The sequence below is a fragment of the Aethalodelphis obliquidens genome, unplaced genomic scaffold (genome assembly GCF_003676395.1).
Source record: "Aethalodelphis obliquidens isolate GAN/ISIS:26980383/991018 unplaced genomic scaffold, ASM367639v1 scaffold2, whole genome shotgun sequence".
Taxonomy (NCBI): Eukaryota; Metazoa; Chordata; class Mammalia; order Artiodactyla; family Delphinidae; genus Aethalodelphis; species Aethalodelphis obliquidens.
Genome location: NW_020837946.1, coordinates 71,166,617 through 71,193,663, shown reverse-complemented (window position 1 = coordinate 71,193,663; position 27,047 = coordinate 71,166,617). Strand labels below are relative to the sequence as shown.

At 36.2% G+C, this 27,047-nt stretch overlaps 1 protein-coding gene and 1 pseudogene across 2 annotated transcripts in view; both read right to left on the bottom strand.

The window, feature by feature from the left end:
- LOC113632839 (CD302 antigen) overlaps positions 1 to 27,047 on the bottom strand; it is a 131,212-nt gene that overhangs the window by 46,638 nt on the left and 57,527 nt on the right. For both annotated transcript variants that reach the window (XM_027130518.1, XM_027130498.1), the window contains exons 24-32: positions 22,704 to 22,833; positions 19,648 to 19,874; positions 15,328 to 15,493; positions 13,679 to 13,846; positions 12,140 to 12,256; positions 8,531 to 8,725; positions 5,648 to 5,874; positions 3,943 to 4,111; positions 95 to 244 (exon numbers count right to left, since the gene is read on the bottom strand). In XM_027130518.1, the coding sequence (XP_026986319.1) occupies positions 95 to 244; positions 3,943 to 4,111; positions 5,648 to 5,874; positions 8,531 to 8,725; positions 12,140 to 12,256; positions 13,679 to 13,846; positions 15,328 to 15,493; positions 19,648 to 19,874; positions 22,704 to 22,833 (1,549 nt within the window). The remainder of the gene's footprint in view (positions 1 to 94; positions 245 to 3,942; positions 4,112 to 5,647; positions 5,875 to 8,530; positions 8,726 to 12,139; positions 12,257 to 13,678; positions 13,847 to 15,327; positions 15,494 to 19,647; positions 19,875 to 22,703; positions 22,834 to 27,047) is intronic.
- LOC113625103 (centrosomal protein of 57 kDa-like) lies at positions 255 to 2,529 on the bottom strand (annotated as a pseudogene).

Genomic DNA, 27,047 nt, shown 5'->3' with positions numbered 1-27,047 from the left:
TCAAAAACATAATCTTTGTTTTAAAGGGTTTCGTTAAGAAAAATTCCAATGATTAAATTACTGAGTCAAAGAAAGTCAACACATTTTAACTTACCAAGCTCTGAACAAAACCGTCTGGCTTCTGAGAAACTGTGCAATGCCTGATCAGATGTGTAACAGTGGTCCCTGTACTGAATCCACTGTGACTTATTCCCTTTTACTGCTGGACATCTTGATGAGTATGTATGAGAGGACACCTCTTTAGCTGTAAAAATGTTAGACATAACTGTGAAAATGCACAGAAAAAAATGACTGACTTTTAAAATCTCATTAAATGTCACTGACACTGTGGTTGACACTGTGGTTCCTGTGGGTAAGAAGCATTCAACTCAATACACATCGGAGAGAGCTACAGCCCACACTTGCATTCTTGTTAGTTTTTGGGATACCATTTTTAAAACTGAGAATACAAAGGAAAGTACTTAGCCCTCTAAGATGAATTTAGACTAAAGTAAAAACAGTTGGAAAGACAGACTAGGAGAAGAAGAAAAGACAGCCTGGGTAGACCTGTAACTACTTTGAAATAATAATTAAAATTCTTTATTTCTTTGGATTCCTTTTTATAGTAATAATAAAAACGTAGTTGTACCTTGCCACAAAAAAAAAAATCACACCCACAAGTGAAAATTTGGTAATTTGTTTACAAAGCACAACAGATCAGCACAGCAAAATCTGTCTCAAACAAAAGAAGTGTAGCTTTGCAGCTCTTAACAATTCCCCTTGTTTCCATTTAAACTCTTTAATTTTTAATTGTGCTGTGTAACACAAGAAGCCTGTGTAATGAAGCCTGTGCCCCTTAAGACCATTGTTAATTCCAACAGAAGAGAGTATGAGTACTGGAAAGTAAATTGCTGGCATCCTGTTGGTGGGGTACAGATTATCTGAATCAAATATCTGACCTCGTATGGCCAGTAATCTCAACCCAAACCATTTTTCTGTATGCATTATGTATGGTCTGCATATCCTTCAGTCACTGAAGGCCTCTTCTGCTTTTTTATCCTTGTCACAGTTTGGTAGAATTCTTTTTATTTATGATCCCTATGATTCCAGAAGAATGGCTGCTGTCCTTTCCTTCTTCATCAAGAGACTTCAGGATGGCTCTCCATTCCTCCTTCTGCTTCTCTATCCTCTGTTTCTCCACCTGGGCTTGTTCTTTTTTGAAATCTAGTTATTTGATTGGCTTCTGCCTCCATACTTCCCACTAATGCCACTAGTTTGAGTTCTAAGTCTTCCTTCAGTTTGACAATTGATTACTCCTGGGTAAGTTTCCTAGTTGCAGATGACGTTTGGTCATCGGCAAATTCATCTGCAAAGTGTGTAAGACTTGTGACAATTCTTCATTAATGCTGCTGGAGGAGGAAGACGGTATTAGCAAGCTCTTGATTCTACCACATTGTGAATATAGTTTCTTTGCCAAAAATATACAGCTGACTACTCCTTCATTGCACAGGCAGTAATGTGTGTTGCTTCATTAGATGCAAAACATGTTGAACATTGGCTACCAATGCATGGCTAGGACAAGTGGACTTTTATGAATGGGCTGGCTTAAAAAAAATTCTTCTTACACTGGGAACATATGGAAATGCCTTATCTTCAAAGTCTGTTTGTTTCTAGTCCAGGCTGCAACTGGGCTGTTTTAGACTGCATACATTTTCTTTCCTTACTGTTCTTCATGAAGTTTTGCTTCCAACTCTTGCACTGTGGTAAGTTTGTTATATTCCTCTCAAGAAGATTCAACTTTTTTGAAAGGGGTAAAATACACGCAACATAAAATTTACCACTATAACTATTTTTAACTGTACCGTTCAGTGGCATTAAGTACATTCACATTATTGTGCAAACATCACCACCATCCACCTCCAAAATTTTTTCATCTTGCAAAATTGAAACTTTGTTCCCATTAAATAATAACTCCTCATTCCTCCCTCCTCCCCGCAACCACCATTCTACTTTACGTCCCTGTGAATTTGGCAACTCTATGTACCTCATATAAGTGGAATCATACAGTATTTGTCCTTTTGTGACTGGCTTATTTCACTAAGCGTAATGTTAATGTCTTCAAGGTTCATCCATGTTGCATTATGTGTCATAATTTCCTTTCTTTTTAAGGCTGAACAATATTCCACAGGATGTACACAGCACATTTTGCTTATCCATTCATCTATCAATGGACACTTGAGTTGCTTCTACCTTTTGGCTATTGTGAATAGTGCTGCTGTGAACATGGTTTTACAAATATCTGTTCGAGTCCCTGTTTTCACTTGTTTTGGGTACATACCCAGATGTGGGATTGCTGGATCATACAGTAATTCTATGTTAAATTTTTTGAGGAGTCATCATACCATTTTCTACAGTGGCTACATACCATTTCACATTCCCACCAGCAATGCACAAGGGTTCCAATTTCTCCACATCCTCACCAGTACTTGTTATTTTCTTTTTAAGATCCAGTATAAGTTTGCACTTGTATTCGTTTCCCAGGGCTGCCATAATGAATTAGCACAAACTTGTTGACTTAAAACGACAGAAATTTATTCTCTCATAGTTCTGGAGACTACAAGTCTGAAAATAAGGTGTTAGCAGGGTTGGTTCTTTCTAGAGGCTCTGAGGAAGGATCTGTTTCATGCCTCTCTCCTAGCTTCTCGTGGTTGCTGGCAATCCTTGGCTTGTAGCTGCATCACTGCCATCTCTGCCTCTGTTATCAAATGGCCTTCTTCCTGTGTGTCTGAGTCTCTCCTCTTATAAGAACACCAGTCACTGGATTTAGGGGCCATCCTAATCCAGTATGACCTCATCGTAACTAACGACCTCTGTAAAGACTATTTCTAAATAAGGTCACAGTCTGAGGTTCTGGGTGGACATGCATTTTGGGGAACACCATTCAACCCAGTACATCACTGAATTTGTATTTGAGCTGTTTTCATTCTTTTTTTATCCTATAAAGTCTGTTTCTTTCTTTATCCTATAAAGTCTGTTTCATTCTCCTTTATCCTATAAAGTCTGTATGTAGAAATGGAGAGGACACAGATGTCCTCTCCATTTCTACATACTTTATCATATTTCTCATGTATTTCAATTGTTTTTCTAAAAGATTAAATTTATTTTCTATACCTAACAACTAAGATGTCAGTTCTTGATTGTGTCTTTATTCCTCATTCTCTATATCATTCTCCTTTTCTTGTATTCACTCGTATATCTAGATAAGGTGTTCACATTTTCTTCTGCTTAAATCCATTGAAATTCCAAATGTTAAATCTTCTCTTGAGGATTCTTCAGAACAGAAAATATGGTAAGCACTGAGAGAACCAGAAGCTTCAGATAACCACATGGCCACCATCTCGTGGCCTGCCCAGAGCGCCTCTGCAGCTTGTGTTGTAGGTTCTTGTGCTCTTCATCATGATTCATACTCCACCCACCAGGGACGACCCCAGGTCCAGTCCCTGATGGAAGGGGCTCTTTCCTTAGATTTTAACGATCCTATATGTTTGGAAAACATTTAGTTACACAAAACATTTCTTTACTATAGAAACTCTTTACTATAGAAACTTTCAGAGCCATCAATATGGTAAATCATAGAGGTATTTCCCAAATTTCTATGCTGTAGAACCCTTTTTTAAAAGAAGCATCTCAGCCTTTGAAAAACATTGCTAAGTGAAATTAAAATTCACAAATTCTAGAGTAAAACTCATCTAGTGACAGAACAATTGAAAGTCTTTGAGAACAAATTCCCTGAATGGGCATATCATATTTGTTTCTCTTCACAAAGTATCAAAAGTATTTTGATAGGACTTGTGAATAAACCTTATTTAAAATATACAAAAAGTTCCTTTGAGTATTTAATCATGTGCATAAAATAAATGTCACGTTTCAGTAAATATACAGTTATTTGAAATCAAGTCTTACATTTTGTAGGTTTATAACAAATAGCACCATCCTTAACAGAGTTGCATTTTTCATGTTTCCAAATTCCTTTTGGATCCAAGACAACACAATTTCCAGCAGATTTTTTATCTTTCCATGGGATGTAGTCAAAGGCACTGCCATCAGACCATTCAAAACTTGATTCACTTCCCTGTGTTAAGAATAATAGAGATAACTTGAATTCAGATGTATGACTTCAAAAAGAACATTAAGAAGAACATGCATGGAGAGAGAGGCATGGACATATATACACTAACAAACGTAAGGTAGATAGCTAGTGGGAAGCAGCCGCATAGCACAGTGATATCAGCTCGGTGCTTTGTGACCGCCTGGAGGGGTGGGATAGGGAGGGTGGGAGGGAGGGAGATGCAAGAGGGAAGAGATATGGGAACATATGTATATGTATAACTGATTCACTTTGTTATAAAGCAGAAACTAACACACCATTGTAAAGCAATTATACCCCAATAAAGATGTTAAAAAAAAAAAGAAGAACATGCATGCTATAAAAAATACAGGGATGGAGTGTTAATTATTTGCTTACAAGTATTGTAGATCTGGACCTACTTGTAAAATCAGGGATTTATTTTTGATGCATTGATCTGAGACATTTGCTCTGGGATAATTTAAATAGGACTTTAAAGTTAAAGACAGGGTTACTATATCTCTAGATTTGTTTTTTTTGTTTAAAGGATGAGTTTATATAACACTTGAAATTAGATGACATGCAAATGTCTTCCATTTGTCACAATTACAGATTTACAGTCTCAACCTTCACATTATTCTAAATATTGTCTTTTATGTTTTATAGTTTTGTGGTTTGTGTCTCTGGCTAGATTTTTTCATATTACAGAAGTCATCAACCAGCAGGGGTCTGGAAGAGAAAAATACTTCCCAAGAAACTCATACGGGAAGATTAGTTTTGACTTGTCCTCGATTCTATAATCCTAATTTGCCATCCTTTTATTTTCCCCACTTTGTTCTAAAGATTATTTAAATTAAGCCTTCAATTCTAATCTCAATAGATGTCTATTTTTTGTATACTAGACATCATTATCAGTACATGAATATACTAATTAATAGGGTTCGAATAGTGTTTACCTGCAGAAAATTATTTTCAAATTAGTGTTAATTTCTAGGGGGAAAGTGGGGAGAAAATATACATCTATTAGTCCTAATGTTAAGAGTTTTACTTGGCACCTTATACAGTATAAATTTTGTGCTAATAATCCTCTATTAAGGAAAACATTATCACCCCAATTTTACAGATGAGGAAATAAGCTTGCAAAGGTTTAACTTGCTTGTGATCACCCAACATGTAAACAGAAGACCTGCCACTCGTATTGGAACTCAGGTTTTTCTGATCCTGTGCTATTCCCTTTTCACCAGCTCTCCAACTGGTCTATCCCAAATAGGTTACAGGGGTGTCGTTGAGACATTAATCTACTAAGCCCTTGGGATGGCTTGGCAGTGCCCAGGGCAGCTGCAGTCCTGGCCATTTGCCTAGATCACTCTATAAATATAATTTTCCATTTGCTCTATGTTGTGAAAAGATAGAAAGCACTATGGGATGCAAATGTAATCCGAGGACTTAATCTGATGTTATACTTTGAATTAATATCTTATGCTCAGATTTCCAGCCCTCTAACATATTTGGAAAATTTCTGGAAAACAAAACAAGACTTACATCGTGACTTGAGAGCCCAACCCATAGTGGAAATCCATCGCGCTTTACGATATCTTCCAGAAAAAGCTGGCCATTTTGGTCATGAACACTTGCCAAATGACCTCCACTTTGAGAACATGTATTTAATGCTTCATACCATGTTACCCTTTTTTGAATAACATTATAAATACCACCTTCATGTGGAATAAACCGTGGCAGAGTAGTATTATAGTCTTCCTTGTAGTCAACTGTAATATTTAAATTAAAAGTGTTAGTGATTAAATTTAAATTATTCAAAATACATATTTTGGGTAAGGTTGGACATGCAATCATTTCAAAAGTTAAATAAAACTGGGGCATCCCTGGTGGCACAGTGGTTGAGAATCTGCCTGCCAATGCAGGGGACACGGGTTCGAGCCCTGGTCTGGGAAGATCCCACATGCCACGGAGCAACTGGGCCTGTGAGCCACAATTACTGAGCCTGCGCATCTGGAGCCTGTGCTCCACAACAACAGAGGCCGCGACAGTGAGAGGCCCGCGCACCGCGTTGAAGAGTGGCCCCCGCTTGCCACAACCAGAGAAAGCCCAGGCACGGAAACGAAGACCCAACACAGCCAAAAATAAATCAATAAATCAATATTTAAAAAAAAAAGTTCCTCCCCTGAACCCTTGGATAGCCTTGATCAGATACTTTAAAAAATAAATAAAAAATAAATAAAACTGGGCCTCTTATTAATAAGGGAGGTCAAATGCATACTTTCTCTTATAGCCACAGCATATATAATAGGCTCTTAACTATTACAATTGTCTGAGTGATTAAAAAAAGGGATAAACATTGTCTTTTATTTAAGGAGCTCACATATTAGTTGGGCACAGAAAACAACACCACCTGAAATGAGGGCAAAACAATTAACCACTAAAATATGTGTGACTGACTAGAGAAAGAAAGAGTCATCTGAATTAAGGGAGTCAGAAAACCTGCTTGATAAATTAGATCTCCAGACTTTAGATTAGATGAAATTAGGACCAAAAAGAAATAAGGTAACCAGAAAGTCAGCTAAAAACAAACAACAGTAATAACAAAACCACAATGATGGTATTTCAAAAGGACACAGAAGCCAAGTAAAAGAGCTCCCAATGGCCAAATCTGAAACAATTTGAGCAAAATATTAAATAATATAGTCTATTAGATTATAACCCAAAGTATAAAATAAGTAACCATGAGCCTGTGCTGATATAAATAAATGATGAAATAAATTTTTTTTAACGGGAGAGAATAGACAAATCTCCTGTGTAGAATTCCAAGTAACTTATATAGATACTTCCCACCTCAGGGAGATAGAGAATAACTCTCCATTCCACAAGTAAGGACTGAGTATGGTAACTTCCTTACAAAGAGTATGACATGGAAAGGGGGAAGAAGAGTAACTCTGCAGTGGAGAAAGCTAATGAACGTTACCTAGACCCAGGTGATCAGGTTAAAATCAACAGTGGTAAGTAAGTCATGCTGACAGAATATACCCTTCACAGGATGTGATGAGAATGACATTTTACCTCTGTGGTTTTTTCCCTAAACCCCAAACCCATAACCCCAGTTTAATCATGAGAAAAACATCAGCCAACCCAAACTGAGGGACATTCTACAAAACACATGACCAGTGCTCCTTGAAACTGTCCAAAAAAGCAAGAAAATCTGAGAAACTATCACAGCTGAGAAGAACCTAGGAAGACATGAAGACCAAGTGTAACGCAGTATCCTGGATGAATTCCTGAACAGAAAACCAACATAAAGTAAAAACTAAGAAAATCTGAACAAGGTATGGACTTTAGGTAATAATAATTTACCAACATTGGTTTATTTGTTGTGACAAGTGTACCATACTAATGTTAGATGTCAACAACAGGGGAAACTGGTTATGGTATATATGGGAATTCTCTGTAGTATCTCTGCGGCTTTTCTGTAAATATAAAACTATTCTAAAATGAAAATTTTATTTAAAAAGGAAAGAAAAAAGAAGGTAGAAGACATCATGACAGGAAAAAAAACCATATAAATAAAGGTGCAAATGAGAATGGGTATACACTGTACATGGGACAGTGAAGAGATCAGCGTGACAGGAAAAGATACTTACTGAACCAAAAATGGGGAAAAAAATGGAGACTGAGAGAAAGCCTAGAATTTTAGAAGAGACTCTGGTTTCTAAAAAGTCTCAAAAGCTTACATGAACTCAAAGCAATTAATAATAGGGAATCCCTGGAGATTGTTGATGGAAATGGTGCATCAGAAAGTTATTCTGCAGGACTGTGGAGGGAGAAAATGGGCCTGGATGCAACTGTGATGGGCTCCATGTTAGCAGAGGACTTAGAGCAGAATGGCCATAGGAACAGTTTTTAAGCTGTGAAAATTTAAAAACTGACATGCATTTAAAAATACACGTATTTAAGGAATTAGGCAAGGTTGAGAGACATTCACTTTCGGCCTGTAATGTCAACACTCTACCCAAACACACTTCCTTATTTATAGAAATGTTATCCAGCCTTCAAGGCCCAACCAAGTCTTCCCTCCTCCTCAGTACATTCTTTGTTTTCATTATTCCTGTTTTCATTGGTCTCTTTTGACTTCCCAACAAATGTAAGCCTGTACCAAATAACCTAAGACTAACCTGCATAAAACAGTGATAAACATTTAATGCTGTCTCCCCAACTACATTTTATTCCTTGAGATCAAGACCATGACACCAGGGAGTGTGTCTTTTCCTTCCTCTGTGACGTCTACAGCGCCTCTCATAGGACTGAATACAAGGGAGCCACTCAAAAAGTACAACTGCATGATTCCCGCTAGTGAAGCTAATGACTTTACATTCTCTTTCCCTGGAGTAGAAACCCTACATCAGCAATACTTACCCATTTCAATTTTGCAAGCCAGAATGCTGTGCTGGTGAAAGTAAAGTATGTCTTCAACAACATTGAAGGTTTGAATATCCCAGAAACCATCAGTATTCAAGCCAGCAAAAAACTTGTCATTTTTTACAGCTGGTCTTCCTGATCTCCAGTGTGTATATGACAGCGTGGTCTTATCAGACCACATGAGAGAATTATCTAGAAAAGAAACACTTTTTTCTACGCTTAGAGATTAAATCAAGACTTGAATTACACTTATGAGGTTAATATTTCAAACTCAACTAATTTTGTTTCTTCTTTCACCACCTTCTAAAAGGTTGTATAATTATGTGTATCCCTCTAAAATATTTTCTAACAGTAAACCATGCTTATTTTTAATATAGAAAGTACACATTATAAACATGAAAATTAATATTTATTTATCATTCTACCATCCTGAAATAACTTTACACTTTGTTATCTTTTTCATCCAATATTCATTTTTTCCTACATATATGTTTAACTGTAATGGAAATTAACACAATTATTTTATTTAAAAAATTAACATATATAAAACTAGTGATAGAAACCTCTTCTCTGGACCTAAACTGTGCACAATATATGTCAATTGATTTTTGACAAGGGCGCCAAGACAATTCAATGGGGAAAGAATAGTTCCTGGGACAACAGGATATCTACATGCAAAAAAAATGAAGCTGGACCTTCTCCTTTCACCATACAAAAGACTCAAAATTGATCACAGACCTATATGTAAGAGCTAAAACTATAAAACTCTTAGAAGAAAACACAGGAGTATGTCTTCACGAGCCTAGGATAGGCAAAGTCGATAGACACAAGTGATAAAATAAAAAATAGACAAACTGGGCTTCATTAAAATTTTTAAAGTTTTTGTGCTACAAATTATACTACCAAGAAAGTGATGAGAGAAAATATTTACAGATCATTTCTTTGACAAGGGACTTATATCCAGAATACATTAAAAAGTGCTTAAAACTCAGTAATAAAAAAGACAAATAATTTAAAAAATGGGAAAAGGATCAGAATATAGATTTCTCCAAAGATAACATACAAATAGTCAATAAGCACACGAAACGATGTTTAATATCATTAATCAATAGGGACATGAAATAAAAACCTCAATGAGATACCACTTTGTACCCACTGGAATGGCTATAATCAACATAACACATAAAAGCAACTGTTGGCATGATATGGAGAAATTGGAACCCCTAATGGACAATGGTACAGCAGCTTTGGAAAACCATCTGTTAGTTCTTCAAAGGGTTACACAAAGACCCAGCAATTCCACTCCTAGGTATATACCCAAGAGAAACAAAAACATATATCCACATAAAAACTTGTACATGAATGTTATTCATAATAATCAAAAAAGTGAAAACCTAAATACCCATCAACTAATGAATGGATAAATAAAATGTGGTATATCCATACAATGGGATATTATTCAGCCAAAAAAGGAATGATACTTGCTACAGTGCCACATGCATAAACCTCGAAACCATTACGCTAAGTGGAATAAGCCATTCACAAAATAGTCACATATTATATGATCTCACGTACATGAAATACCTAGAGTAGGCAATCTGTAGAGACAGAAAATAGATCAGTGGTTGCTGAGGGTTGGGAGAGGGGATGGGGAATGAGGAGGGACTGCTAAATGGGTATGATGTTTCTTTGGGGGACAGCGATAGTTGCACAACCCTGTGACTATACCAAAAGCCACTAAATTGTACACCTTAAATGGCTGAATTGTATGCTACGTGAATATACCTTACTAAAGTTTTTGGTAAAACAAGTTGCTAGGCCTATTAAAATTACGAATTGGTATGAAGAATGATGTCATTATTACCTACACATACTCCTTGTTGTCCTGGTTATTTCTTCCTTTCACTGATTACCGTCTCCCAAGGCATTCTACCTAAACATCTGCCTGCAGCCATGATACACAAGGAATCTGGTACATATGATTTGGTTCTTGCTTGCTGCTTTATATCACCTCATGTCTTTGAGTCCCTCTCTCCCTCTCCCCCAATGTTAATAAAGTTACAATTTTCTGGCCAATGCGATGGGCAATGGTATATTTCTAAAGCTGTCATAACAAAAGAGTCACTTTTTCACTTGGCTTGAAATATCTCTCAGTTGACACATGGCTTCTCTTAGTAATTTCTATTCTCGGCCCTACTTTTGAAGAGTCAGAACTTTAAAAAAAACCAGAATCCTTTGTATAGGTGGTATATACAATTAAATAATATTTAAGCATATTTAAGTGATAAAAAACCGCTATGGATATAAATTAAGCCAGTAAGAATTAGTTTTAAGCCAAATTTACTGTTTGCTGGAAATATCTTTCTATATGTCTCTCATATGTCTGTATATTTTAATAGAAGTTTTGTTACAACTACATCTTATAAAAGAAGTTAAGATGATTTAAAAAAAAGCCTACAGATCTGAAAATGCTTTGCAGAATACAGAATACATTTTCAGTTGTTTCTGATAATATAACTAACAAAGTACAGCAAAGGGTACAATTGAAATCTCTAACTATATCCTGGGTATAGTTTCTGTTGCTCCACATGGGATCATTGTTTCCTCAGTCACTTTCAGGTAAAGCCTGGGAACTTTCTACCTAGTTCCTCTCCATTTTCTTCCATTCTTAAATTTAAGAGTGTTCAAGCATCATCAGAGAAAAGAATTGGGCAACTAAGTCCTACCATGATGAACTAATCTTCAGCTGGCAACCCAAGTCTTACCCATTACTTGATAGCTTAATTTTTGTTAACTCATCTGCAAGCCATAAACATTTAAGAAAAACCTGAGTAATTCTAAGAAAGAGACAGGTTAGATAGCAAAGAGAAGACTATTTTTAAAATGGTCAGATTTGAGTAATTAAGTTGCTTTGCCTACCCTACCTCTAGCTATCATTGTCCTGTGCCCTTTATTAAGCCCCTTTTTTGGGGTGAATGTATGATTTTAATGCTTTATGCCCACACAGTGATTTTTTTCTAATTCCAAAACTTTATGATTTTCAGGATACCTCTAATTGAGTATCTTCTAAATTGATCTTATTTCCCCTATTATTAGAGTCTGTGTTTAAAAAAAATTTTCATAGCAATTATATCTTGAATTTGTGGCATTTGCAATCTCAAATATTCTATCCCATTGGCAGACTATGTGTCTCATTTTTGTAATGTATACCCCAAGCCAATGATATAAAACCAAAGATGCAACATTAGTAGAAGTGTATTTCTCTTCTCACTCATCCCACATACATAGAGACATAAAGTAAGTATTGGAGATTTATGCAGGAGTGCAGTCATTTTAGTTAGTCTTGTACTGCTAGGAGGGAGGGTGAAGAAAGGAAATTATTTTCCACCATTTAACTCTAAGCTTGGTGGTAAAGGCATTTTAGTGGCAGAGCAGAGATACAAAAACTGTCTTGGTATTTGTATTAAGTTATGCTAAGTGCATAATTATAATTTTGTATACTGATTAACATATACTCTGAAGAATATACTTTCACAGCTTGATAAACAAGTAGTTTATAATGAACTATGAATATAAATAGTGAAAAACAGTAGATTTACAACTTACTTTCATAAGTTATACCTAACATGACCCATGAAGCCATGTAATGGTAGCGTAGAAGCTGCTCAAGAACAAAGTTATTCTCTTTTTCATCTCGAATACTCAGAATATGTGATTTTGGATCTGTTAAATAAAAAAGAGTCAATAATTTAAATAATTAATTATTTAGAACACTTTGATAGATTTAGTCATTTTTATTTCCCAGTTTAACACACTCCAAAACTTAAACAATAGTAGAAAATAAGAAAGACATATAAATTAAAACTATCTTGTTGTACTAAATGAATAGGTTAAAACATTTTCAAACTTTTTTTTTTTTTTTTTCTTGCGGTACGTGGGCCTCTCACTGCTGTGGCCTCTCCCGTTGCGGAGCACAGGCTCCGGATGCGCAGGCTCAGCGGCCATGGCTCACGGGCCCAGCCGCTCCGCGGCATGTGGGATCCTCCCGGACTGGGACACGAACCCATGTCCCCTGCATCGGCAGGTGGACTCCCAACCACTGCGCCACGGCAGGGAAGCCCTTTCAAACGTTTTGATCTTCAATTTGGTCTCACAGAATAGTGGAAAACTAGTAGCTGAGAGGAGAATTTGAAACATTGATTCACTTTCCTTTTCCCCATTTAAGGCTTATTTTGAGTTGGTACAAATCTACCTATATTAATGACACACTGTCAAAGACTATAATAAATAAAAACCTCTTAGATGGGCTAAAAGACAGACCTTCCTTTTCCTTAGCGATGACTGTTATAACAGGATTTTAAAAGTTTAATATTTCCCAAAGTGTGTTCCTCGGAAAAGAGCTACATTGAAAAAAGCTTTACAAATTTTGGTTAACCAAAAGTAAACTAGTTCATTCATGTCAGTATTTCTTAAAGTATATGCTAATGCACATTTGATAATGTTTAAAAGGAAGTGAAGATGTGTGGTATTTCTCACCCTTGTTCTTTAACTAAGGATCTTTTTCTTTACAGAACATCTCAAGAGTAGTGTTCCACAGAACACACTTTGGGGAATAACGGTTTGACATTTTCCATAGGAACTTCCTATAAAGTTGATGGGTCCATTGTTCAAAAGTCACAGATCCTCAGTGGATCTCATAGGAAATATCTGGAGAGTCCTGAGAGCTGAAAGTATGAAATGTGTATTTCTTTTAAGCAGAGCTGCTTCTTTCTGGCTTATCTAAGTTTTCAACTACTCAAACTGGCCTATTTTCTCTCTGCCCACAGCCTAACTTGATTTAATATCCAGCTCTCTGCTCTCTAGTGTCATTTCTTTCTCTTTTTAAGTAGAACCCATTTATACATCTAAAGAGAGACTAGTTCCCTAATGGATGGGTAAGAAAGGAGATAACTCCTATACTTTCCATTTTAACTAAACACAAATTTTCATACTTTGTCATTGATAATGTAGAAATTAGGAGATGAATATTTTTGAGTTCTAGTTACTAGCGCTAATTAGAAATATTTATTGAATATAATACACTCAGATGAGATTTGTTTACTAACGAGCACAATGCAACATATAACGGCCATACAACATACTCACTCAGTGTCTGGCATTGAGAATGAACTTCATCTCGTGTTGTCACTATATATCTATTCTTTGTTATCATGAAATTGTAGCAAGAGTTCTCAAATGGTATCCATGGAGTATTTAGAACAGGAGACGGACATCGAACACTGTTAACTGGTTTGACCTCTTTTTCAGTCTCATCTAGAAAAAGAATTAATGGTAAGAATTCTAACTTCAGATATAAATGTTAAATCCTGTTCATCATATTTAGACTTGATTTGTAGGAAATATTCAGGAAGCCAAGAAATAATATCCTGGTGATGCTTGTTCTGTTTATGCTCAAATAAAATGTGACCTCTTAACCGGCTTTCTGTAGGAAGGAAATTACTTAATACAATTGTCTTTTCCCTGATGTGGAATGAGTAGAAGAATGTGGAAAATGAGGTGTTATTAGGTTAAATGCAGTTTCTGTCTTCCTGCATCACCAAACTTCTAATACAAGGGGCCACTTCAGAGAAACTATACAAACATAATAAGAGGCACCTAAATATGACTTTGAGAATTCATCTTCAATTTTCTGGTTACTGATACCTTCTCTAACTTTAAAAGAACATTTTATGAAATACTTGATGTTCTAAATAAGTTATTGCTTTAACCAAAGCAAACAGAAATAATTTAAAATCTGACATCTAGAAAAATCTGAATTCAGCATTTCTTTTTCATTTTATGAAAAGGCCACAGATTCAAAAAGATGCAAATAGAGATATGCTCTATTCAAAGCCAATCACACTGATTCAACACATGGTAGAGACTATGCAATATTTCTTCCAGCTCACAGCAACTCCCTTTGTGAAGTAGTGTTTTTTCTAACCACAAACCCACAAATGTGGGCCCCTGGAAGCTGTAAAACCACTTTCCTCCGACTGGGCTAGAGACGGCATATCTGACTTAAGTTGAGTCTATCAGATTCTCTCTTTCAATTCTTTTCAGATTTGAAAAGTGGAATTCAGAGATAGTCAATTCATCTCCAGTTACGGCTAAAATTGAAAGCTGCAGAGCTGCCATGTTTCACCATGTGCAGAGAGAAGCAGGAAGTGCAGAGAGAAGCAGGAAGTACATAAAGAGAAGAGTGCAGATCCACTGAGAGAAACAGAAAGGAGAGGTGCAAGACAGCATCTCTGGCTTTGAGATCCCCTCTCCTCGGGAGGCTCAGCTCTATCCCCATTTCTGAGGATCTAAATTTTCCTTTTGGCTTAAGCTAGCGTGAGCTAATTACTGTTAGCAACCAAATGAATCTTAACAGTGACTCATAAAAGAAATGTTAAGCATTGATGATAAGAATTACAAAAGAATTCCCACAAGTGTAAGTTTTCCATAAGAATATAGACACAAAATGTACGCAAAATGAGGCTAACAAGGACTTAAAACTCAAAGGTCAATTACTATCGTCAGGTGACAAAAATAAAGATAAAACATATCTAAAATAAATCAATGACAAAATATTTAACATATAATAATTCTCCTCAAATACAAATTTTCACAACAGATTTTGTTGTAAAAAGGACATGATTATAATTGCTTTATAATTTTAAAACCAGATTTTACAAAACCATTTCCTCAAAATTCCACTACTCATGAGACTGATAACAATTTAAGAATTAAAATATTTGAAATTAGCATACTTCCTGAATAATAGCAAATAGCGCCTGGTTGATTATTATCGCAGTCAGATGTTTTCCAGAATCCATCAGTGTCTAATACTACACAGTCTTCAAGTTGTTCATTATTTTCAGCCCAGCGACTAAATTGAAGATGTTTCCCATCTGACCAACCAAAGTTGAGTTCATCCTGTATGGAGCAGAAATATATCTTAAGTGGTTACACTTCATGTTATCCCTATTGTATGATTTTGACCCTCGTGGTCGATCTAATAATTTTTAAATTTGTTTAATTTTATTTATTTATTTTTGGCTGTGTTGGGTCTTCGTTGCTGCACACGGGCTTTCTCTAGTTCTGGCGAGCTGGGGCTACTCTTCATTGCAGTGCGTGGGCTTCTCATTGTGGTGGCTTCTCTTGTTGCAGAGCATGGGCTCTAGGCATGCAGGCTTCAGTAGTTGTGGTGTGTGAGCTCAGTAGTTGTGGTGCATGGGCTTAGCTGCTCCGTGGCATGTGGGATCTTCCCAGACCAGGGCTTGAACCCGTGTCCCCTGCACTGGCAGGTGGATTCTTAACCACTGCTCCACCAGGGAAGTCCCCAATCTAATAATTTTTAATTTTATCTTATGTTTAGCACATATTTACACAGCACTTACCACATACCGGGCATTGTTTTAGGTACTCTGCAAATATTATATAATCCTCATAACAACCATACGAGATAGGTACTATTATTATATCCATTTTACAGATGAGAAAACTGAAGTCATGTAATGTGCACAGTCACACAGAATGTAAACCACAGTGTTGGGATACAAATCCAGGCCATTAGGCCCTGGAGTCCATGGTCTGAACCATTATGCTTTGCTGCCTCACACATAATTGGAACCATTGGTTGTTGGAAATCAGAAAGCTAAAATGGAGTGAGGACCACTGTAAGCTCTGATTAACTTAGAGATAATATGTAGTAGTGGAAAGAACACGGGCTTTAGAGCTAAGCATACCTAGTTTTGAATTCCGGTTCGGTCACTTGTTAGCTTTTGATTGTGGCATTACCTTGCCACTTTTCCATCCCTTCATCTATTAAATGGATGTGACACTTAATCTCATGGGGTTGGAATTAATGGGGTAACGTGTAAGACACATAAGTCAGTGGCTATCTGGTACACAAGAAGAGCTACAGAGACGTCAGCTCCCTTCCTCTTAAACCTTCAGGCCCTGTGGATCTCACACCACGCTTTTCACATTTGTCTTTGAAGAGAAACTTCCTTATTCACTACATTCTATTGTGCGCTAGAAGTCTGTGAACATCTATCTTTACATCCTGACAAGGGCCTGACCACCCACCTGTCTTGAGAGAGGCTTTACAAGGTAGGTACAGATGTGCAGGAGATGGATTGTGAAGTACAGGCCTGCCTGAGTTTTCCTGTGGTGCTGCCAGAGCACCAGCCCTTCCACACTGACCCACTGTGCTATGCTTTCCTGAGGCCTGGGGCAATTTTGCATCACTGGTTTATTTGGAACATTGGGCCAAAGGCCACACACAGTCTCACAGTCTCCTTAGTGAACCAAAACTAGCAAATGTGGTCAAACCTCAACACCGCCAACTGTTTCATTCAGAAGTGTTCTCTACCAGTGTTCCAGTTGTAAACTTATGGCCAGTTAATCTCTAAACCAAGTGGCCTCAAATGTGGCCCTTTGCCCCTGTGATATTGCCTGTACTGAGTATTACCCTGGATTCCTTCCCCCTTGTTGCACTCCCAACTAACCCAGGTCCCTGGGCCTTTGGAACTTCTGTTCCTTGTAGATAAGTCATCCCACTCCCACCATCTCTTTACTGAACACTAAATCTCTTTATTAAGACTGTAAGTATCTCTTCACTAAATTCTAGACCTTGATTGATCTTAATTAAAACCTGTCTTTTCTAATAGAATAAGTTCCTTTCAGCACCCACAAGGGAAGGCTGCTTGTTTTTTTTAGTCTCAGATATCACAGAGCCATGAGAATGAGGTAGTGGGTATTTTTATTTCCTTCAGTCATTTCCTTTGAGGTTTATGCCCTTCTTGTCTGACATTCACTGAGGTCTTGGCAAACTCCCAGAGTCCTTCCGTCTCTCTGACATTCACTTTGGTCTTGGCCCCCTTGCTCCTTCCTGATATTTACTAAGGAGGTGTCCCATGCCCTGCTCTGTCCTCCTGGTCCTACCACTGACTTAGGGACGTCTATGTTCATGTGGATGACTCACCCCGTTCCCAAGCCTTCTTGACTTCCTCTTCTTCTATGGACTTTCACTTCTATGTACTCGAGTGACCTGCTCTCACAGCCACACTCCAGACCTTCTATAACCCAGAACTGCTGCACTGCAGACACTGTAAACATGCCTCGGTCCAGACCAACATCATTTCCTGCATGAATGTCTACAAGAAACTCTAACTGGTCTTCTATCTCTGGACTGCTCACTTCCTTCCCCAGCTTCTGCCCAGCATAGTTTTTCTCAAGTCAAAATCTGATATTGTTACTACCATGTTTAAAATCTTTCAAAACCTTCCCATTGCTTTCAATGTAAAGTTGTATTTACTTACACTCTGCCATGTTCCAAAGATTTCAGGCAGCTCATGAAGATACAAAAGAAAGAGCTATGTAAAATTTAATATGTTAAAGAGCAAAAGGGAAAAGAAAAACACAGGTGATGACTGAAAATAGGATAAGAAAGAAGACCGAAATCATCAAGTGGGGAAATAAAGTTACAAAACTGTATGATCCGAAGTGCCTTAAAAATAAATACGTGTACATAGAAAAATAACTTGAAGGATATATACCAAATATTTAAACCACATTTATCACTAGATACTGGAATTATAGGTGATTCCAATTTTATTCTTTTAATTTATTCTAACTTCATGATTTTTCTCCAGCGACAATACTGCTTTTGTTTAAAAAGGTTTAAGGTGGTTAAAACTAGGAAATGTGATAACTTAATTACCACCCGCACAAGAGACACAGTGATGGGTTTCACATAATGCCAAACACAAAAGAGAAAGGAAGTAAAGCAATGTTATGAAGGAATTGATACTGTGAGGTCTAGGGAAGCAGTTCAAGCTGATAACCTGGCTGGACCTGAGGGTACATTTTAAAATCCAGAATTTTGGAGAAGCCAGTCTTCAAGCAATTTCTAAATACTGCTTCTTTAATTGAGCTTCTGACAAATGCTGGTGGTAGTAAGTCCAGAGTCTGTCAAAGATAATGTTTACTTCTGAGTCTTAAGTTTTTCATCCATTCTCCAGTTCAACTTGGGGTTTGCGCAAGGACTTAACTTGTCTTCAATCACATTTTCTCCATGCAGCCCTAAAACCATCTTGGTATACTGAGGGTTAGCCTACCATCTACATAACTCAGGTTTGCTTCATAATGCAATGGACACTTCTTTCCTACTCTCCCAATTACCTTCCCTCCGAGAGTGGATTAGGAATACTGGTTCAGGTGACACTTATCTAACTAGGGCTTTACGGGTCACACACTGCACAGACGCAGGAAGCAAAATTCACATCACAATCTTTATAAATAAGTGGCACCCCCATCAGTGCACAACGTACGCAGCCTCTTATACCAGCCCTATATCTTACTTTTCAATACATCTCCGTGGGCAGAGCACCAGCTTATTACATACAAGGCTCAGAAAAGAGGCAAAAATGGCCTACAATGCTAAGAGGAATGCTACAGCTTTATTTAAAAAAAAAAAAGATTCCCTATTAATTATAGCCAAAAGCTTTAGTAGCATAAACATTCCTGTTTGTGCTACATGTATGTAGTTTAGTGCTGGGAATTAACAGGAGACTAGCATTCTTTGCTGGGCTATGAAATGAATGAGAAGTACCCAAGATCAGGGCTTGAGATGTGGCAAAATGCTATTCTAATCCCTTTGCAGAGTGGCTTAATTTCACTCTGCTGATTCGGAAAGGGATAAAAAGCCCTTTAATAACGTTCATGGGCTTCTGCTCACCCAACCCCATCTGAATTTTTAATTCTTCCCTCCCTCTCTTCTTTTCATTGGCTGAGGAGACATGGCAGCTCCTGATTCCAGCTCCATCTTCGATTGGAATAAATAAAAAGAAGTGCTCAGCTACCTATGTCCATTAGACATTTTTCTTAAGCTAAACGATAAAGCACCTGATCTTTCAACAGTGGAAAGATGACTGCTGCTAAAAATGACATACCTCATGAAATTCCTTCACTGGAGTAAGATTTTATGATCTCTGGTTTCTTTTAGTCTGATATGAAAGATGCTGTGTGCAATAAAAAATGTCACATTCCGTCACCCAATCCTGGCAGTGGGACTGAAAACTTACGTCATGACTGGAGAGTCCAATCCATAAAGAACTGTTATGAAGGACCGCCTGCACAGTCAGGAAGGCCTGCTGGTAAGGGTCTGTGATGCTCACCAGCTGCATGTTTTCTTTCTGGCACTCCTTTAGAGCATCAGTCCAAGTCAGAGTCTTCAGCATTATTTTGTACAGATTATTTTGATACTTCACAGTTTCTGAAGTATTCTGCAAGGTCTGTCTGCTTTCAATTTCTGTGTGTAAAAGAAAAATAAAGCCACAAAAACCACCTACTTGGCAAGTCATGGGACGTTTTTTCAAATTTCTCCCTGTAATAATGTACTTTAGGTATTACTTATCTATTCATTTATTTTAGACTTTGGGCGGGAGAACTAGGTATGTTTTGCTGTATACCTTAGGTAAATTTGTGAACCACAAATTTGTTTTTTACAATTAGAACAAAATTCTGATTTAGTTGATCTGATTTAGGAAGGAGAAAAGCTATAAATAAAAGTAAACTGCAATAGGAGAAAAGCTATAAATAAAAGTAGACGACTTCTAATGGCAATAAGATTACCATTTCAGATCGGTGTCGAATTCTTCCTTTGTTTGAACTGCTTCAACAGGAGGTGTTGGGTGTCCCCTTACAAGTTTTCATCTGGGAGAACCCACGAAAAAATGTATACAACCACCCCTAAGAGGATATATTTGAATTATTGATTTACAGTACCTCTCTGAAAAAGGCAGTTACTAAAAAGTATGAGACAAATGAGCAAAGATTAATTTAGCAAAAAGTTCTTCAGAAGCACATGGAGTACTCAGAAAACTGTAAGACACTGATGAAAGAAATCAAAGATGAGACAAACAGATGGAGAGATATACCATGTTCTTGGATTAGTAGAATCAATATTGTGAAAATGATCACACTACCCAAAGCAATCTACAGATTCAATGCAATCCCTATCAAATTACCAATGGCATTTTTTACAGAACTAGAACAAAATATCTTAAAATTTGTATGGAGACACAAAAGACCCTGAATAGCCAAAGCAGTCTTGAGGGAATAAAACTAAGCAGAAGGAATCAGACTCCCTGACTTCACACTATACTACAAAGCTACAGTCATCAAGACAATATGGTACTGGCACAAAAACAAAAATATAGATCAATGGAACAGGATAGAAAGCCCAGAGATAAACCCACGCAGCCATGGTCAACTGATCTATGGCAAAGGAGGCAAGGATACACAATGGAGAAAAGATAGTCTCTTCAATAAATGGTGCTGGGAAAACTGGACAGCTACATGTAAATGAATGAAATTAGAACACTCCCTAACACCATCCACAAAAATAAACTCAAAATGGATTAGAGACCTAAATGTAAGACCTGACACTATCAAACTCTTAGAGGAAAACACAGGTAGAACACTCTATGACATAAATCATAGCAACATCTTTTTTGACCCACCTCTTAGAGCAATGGAAATAAAAACAAAAATAAACAAATGGGACCTAAAGAAACTTAAAAGCTTTTGCACAGCAAAGGAAACTATAAACAAGATGAAAAGGCAACCCTCGGAATGGGAGAAAATATTTGCAAATGAATCAATGGACAAAGGATTAATCTCCAAAATATATAAACAGCTCATGCAGCTCAATATTGAAAAAACAAACAACCCAATCAAAAAATGGGCGGAAGACCTAAATAGACATTTCTCCAAAGAAGACATCCAGATGGCCAAGAAGCACATGAAAAGCTGCTCAACATCACTAATTATTAGAGAAATGCAAATCAAAACTACAATGAGGTATCACCTCACACCGGTAAGAATGGTCATCATCAGAAAATCTACAAACAACAAATGCTGGAGAGGGTGTGGAGAAAAGGGAACCCTCTTGCACTGTTGGTGGGAATGTAAATTGATACAGCCACTGTGGAGAACAGTATGGAAGTGCCTTAAAAAACTAAAAATAGAATTACCACATGACACAGCAATCCCACTACTGGGCATATCCCCTGAGAAAACCGTAATTCAAAAAGAGGCATGTACCACAACGTTCACTGCAGCACTACTTACAAGAGCCAGGCCATGGAAGCAACCTAAATGCCCATCGACAGACAAATGGACAAAGAAGATGTGGTACATATATACAATGGAATATTACTCAGCCATAAAAAGGAATGAAACTGGGTCATTTGTAGAGACATGGATGGACCTAGAGACTGTTATACAGAGTGATGTAAATCAGAAAAAGAAAAACAAATATCGTATATTAATGCAAACATGTGGAATCTAGAAAAATGGTACAGATGAACTGGTTTGCAAGGCAGAAACAGAGACACAGATGTAGAGAACAAATGTATGAATTGGGAGATTGGGATTGACATATACACACTAATATGTATAAAATATATAATAAGAACCTGCTGTATAAAAATAAAATAAAATAAAAACCCAGAAGCACATGGATTAGCTACTTGAAGTTCTCATTACATGGCAAAGGTTTTTTTTTTTAATTGTTTGTTTAAAAACTTACTGTGACCAATGAAAACGATTTAATACCTTTAAAAAAAATCTTTTTGAATATATAGATGATTCCTACTTTTAAGTAAACATTTTACTTTTATTTGGATTATAGGAGGGCATAGACAGTGATCCATTTATAATGCTTCACATCCTTTTTTTTTTTTTGAGTCCTAAATTTAACCGTGATTGTTTATACCGAACTCAGTTAAAAACATTTTTTTTCTCCTCCTTTCCTCATGACAGTAAAATCTGAAAAATTCCAGAGTAGAAAGGAGAACAAAATGCAACCATAATTTACTGTCATTAGATAACACCGATTAACAAACTCCATTGGATACTTAATTTTGATATTTAATTATGGCAATGATCTTGACAAAAAATCACATTCTACTTGAGCTAATTTGACTCACTGAGCCAGTATGGATTTAGTCATGCTAAAATTTTAAGGAAGCTGTATGATTACAAATTAATATTAATTTATAAGTTTTTTTGTGAAAAAGTACTGTACATATCTAACAGCATAAAGTACCATAGTTATCTAAATAATAATCTATACCTGAATATTTCTGACAGAGAGACAGAGTATGGTGTTCACTGCAGGAAGTAAAATTCCACGTCCCAGTAAAAGGTGACTTTTGGAGGTTGAGCATTAGAGCACAGTGGTAGGACCCCTCTTCATCAAAAATCTAAACAAAAAGGCAAATATGTACAAGCAATTATGAAACTAACAGTCTGAAGATCCCAGCAAGGGAACTTTATATTCCAAATTGGATTTTTCTTCCTGTAAAAAACTCCATTAAGGAGCTGACCATGAAATCACTAAGAAAATCCTGATAAACTTTCTTTTTTTTTTTTTTAACATCTTTATTGGAGCATAATTGCTTTACAATGGTGTGTTAGTTTCTGCTTTATAACAAAGTGAATCAGTTATACATATACATATGTTTCCATATCTCTTCCCTCTTGTGTCTCCCTCCCTCCCACTCTCCCTATCCCACCCCTCTAGGTGGTCACAAAGCACCGAGCTGATCTCCCTGTGCTATGCGGCTGCTTCCCACTAGCTATCTATTTTACATTTGGTAGTGTATATATGTCCATGCCACTCTCTTACTTTGTCACAGCTTACCCTTCCCCCTCCCCATATCCTCAAGTCCATTCTCTAGTAGGTCTGTGTCTTCTAATAAACTTTCAAAACATGGGAAAGGGCAATTAACTTTAGAAATTATAGAACAAAATAGTGGTGATATTGATGAATACATCTTTAAAACAGATAAAGAAAAACTGTTAGAAGACAAATACACAATTATAATAATATTTAACACTCTGCTCTCCTTCTTGACGTTGCAAGTAAGCAAAAAAGTAATGACTGTTAATTCAACTCATTAGATGTTTATAAACTTTTTATAATGACAAATGGTGTACCACACAATAGAGAACTCACCTTAAAGCTTTGATCCTATACTTGTCACTATAAAACATCCATAAATAAAAGTATCTATCTAGATTTCATTCTCTGACCACAAATCAGTAACATTAGACATGGAAATTTATTCAAAGTATATTGTCCCTATACTTTTCTGTATGGTTGAAACATATCACACTCAGAAAAATAAGAAAAGTAAGCTTATCCCAGGAGCTAAAAAAGTTTAAAAAAAACTGCATACTCCCATGCTATTCAATAAACATTAAAAGAAAAATGAAAAAATTATAGGAAAGACTAATATGAGAAATATTACAAGAGATATGAGTAAAACTTTATGTGAAGGCAAACATGTATTATTAAATGCATTCTGATTTTTTTTTTTTTTTTTTCTGTATGCAGGCCTCTCACTGCTGTGGCCTCTCCCGTTGCAGAGCACAGGCTCTGGACGTGCAAGCTTAGCGGCCATGGCTCACGGGCCCAGCCACTCTGCGGCATGTGGGATCTTCCCTGATCGGGGCACGAACCTGTGTCCCCTGCATTGGCAGGCAGACTCTCAGCCACTGCACCACCAGGGAAGCCCTGCATTCTGATTTTTAAAGGAAAGATGAACTAAGAATTCAATATGAGATTAGAAAATCAGCAAAAATATAACTCCAAGAAAAACAGGATAGAAAAATGTAGTAGTATTTGCATATCTCAAGCAATAGGAGTAGGCGGTGGAGAAAGCGGAGGAAAAAACCAGTAACATACACTAGTTTTTGTAAAAATCTAAATAAGAAAAAGTAAAAACGATTAAAATAAGACATGGAGATTTTAAAAGATAATAGCAGATATGACTTTATTCTAATACATTTGAATATCTACATGAAATAGACAACTTCCTTGAAATATACAAATTAGCATAACTGTTATAAGGAAAAGTAGAAACACTAAAATGTACCAGTAACTTTAGAGGAAATTGAAAATTAATAATAATGCTCATTTTAAAAACTATATGTCAGGTACTGTGCTTAAAAGCTTTAAATGAAATATTTTATGCAATCCTCACATTGTGCTGTAGGAACAACAGTATCAGAACTTACAGATGAAAAAATGAGACTTAAGCAAAGTTAAGTGAATTTCCTAAGGCATACGAAATGGCTGAATGGAATTCAAACTCAATCTGACTCTAGAGTTTAGCCCTCACCTACGACACCAAATCCCTTTAGTATTAAACAATGATCTCTGAACAGGGTTCTAATATCACATGGTTTTGTATACAGTTCCTTCAAACTTTCAGGGAAAGATAATTCCCCAGACTGAGTCATAATTTCAAAACACAAAGGCAGAAAACTACCCAGTTCATCTTATGAAGCTGACATGATCAGAAAAAAAAAAAGCTTAAAAAAATTAACTCTATGAACAGAGATGAAAACATTCCCAAATAAAATTCTAACAAATCTAATTCAGTAGTAAAATAATAACCCACTCTCAGCAACTAGATTTTATGATAAGGAGATAAAAATGGTTTAATATAACATCTATTAATGTAGTATACTACATATCCATAGGCCTAATGGGAAAAACTGTATGACAATTTCAATAGATGGTGAAAACAAGTTTTAGAAAATCCACTACTTATTCCTGAATAAAAATTTTAAATAAATGATATATCTTAAACAAAAAGTCCACATCAAATATAATAATGAAAGACTGTAGATATTCCCATTAAAGTCTAGATCAAGTCTAGGATGTTATTTATTACTCCTGGTATTTACCATGGTTCTGGAAGTCCTACCACATGTAGTGAAACATGAATGGTTATTTGCCAATTATGATTATCTAATTAGAAAACCCAAGAAAATCTACTGAAAAACTCTGAGAAGTAATAAGAGCTTTTAATAGATGGATGCCTATGAAATAAATATACAAAAATACCCAAATAATAGATTTCCTACATATCAGTAAGACAGTTTTAAAAAGCTGCCATTCTCAATGGCAAAAAGAAAGAGAACTTCTCTAAAAACTTCACTGAGGAATTTAAAAGGAAGACTTGAATCAATGGAGAGATATGTTACACCATATTCTTGAGGGAAAATTAATAAAAAGATGTCAATTCTTCCTAAAATGTTGTCAAATTCTTACCAGAAGTTTTCTATTGAATTGTTTAGATTGGAAATTAACTAAATAATTCTAGTTTGTCTTGAAGAATAGACAAAAACAGCTAAAAATATTTTTAAAAGACATACAATAAAGGATAACTAATCCTATTATATTTTTTGAAATATGGCAACATTATAGTATTTAGATCAGTGTGGGAGCTATACAAGAATATGTCTCATACACACACAGATACATACACATGCACACTTCACATATGATAAAAAAGGCATTCTATATTGATTTTAACAGATGGAAGTATATACAACAAATGATGCTAGACAATTGGCCAGGATTAGGGAAAAGGATTAAGTAACCATTGACAACATATGCCATATACCATGGATGTATCATATTGTCAGAACAAAAAAGCAAGCTATAAAACAAAATGAAGAGAATAAAGGCATTCATTTAACTAACATTTACATGAGGGACTTTCTAACCTAAAAGCAATGGAGGGGAAAAAAAGAAATAGAGTTGAACACATACCAAAAAAATCAAAACTTATTTCTGTAATATTTTTGGTATTAGACCTAAAGAAAAAAAAAACCTGTGAAAAATATCTGCAATAAATGCAAGAAACACAGGGTTAGCACACTTAGTATTTACACAGTCATAAAATCAATAAGAAATACATGAAGGCTTTGATAAATTGTCAAAGAATAAGAAATTCACATTGGATGAAATTCAAATTATTACTGAATTTATGTTTTCATTAGAAATCAGAGCAATACAAATGAAAATATGATATCATTTAAATGATCAAATCAGCAAGAATTTTAAAAAGATAATTCTCCTTAGAGCATTGTAGTAGAGGCAATGCAGTAGAGAAGCTAAGAAGGCTGACTCTGCAGACTTGGATTTAAATGCCGACCCTGCACGCATACCCTGCATGATTTCTGGCAAGTTACATGACTCTCTCTGTTTGTCTCCACATTTCTAAGATAGGAGAGGAGTACAGACTGTTTCACATCTATTGTGCAGATTAAATGAAATAATGCATGTGATGCATTAGCAGAGTGTCTGACACATATTAGCTGCTCAATAAATGTTGGAAATTATTAATACACTGGTATGAATAGAAAAGTAATCACAATATATTGCTGACAAAAACATAAACTCATAAACCGTTCTGGAAACCAATTTGGTAACCAGAGTTTTACAACTACTTATATTTTTTGATCTGGCTATATCACTTCCTAAATCTATCTTAGGGAGGTAACCTGAAATATACGGCAAAGATTATGCATGAAGATGTTAATTGCAGCACTATTAAGGATTATGCAAAACTGGAAACAGCCAAAATACCCAGCATTGTTTAGGTAAATGATGGTATAT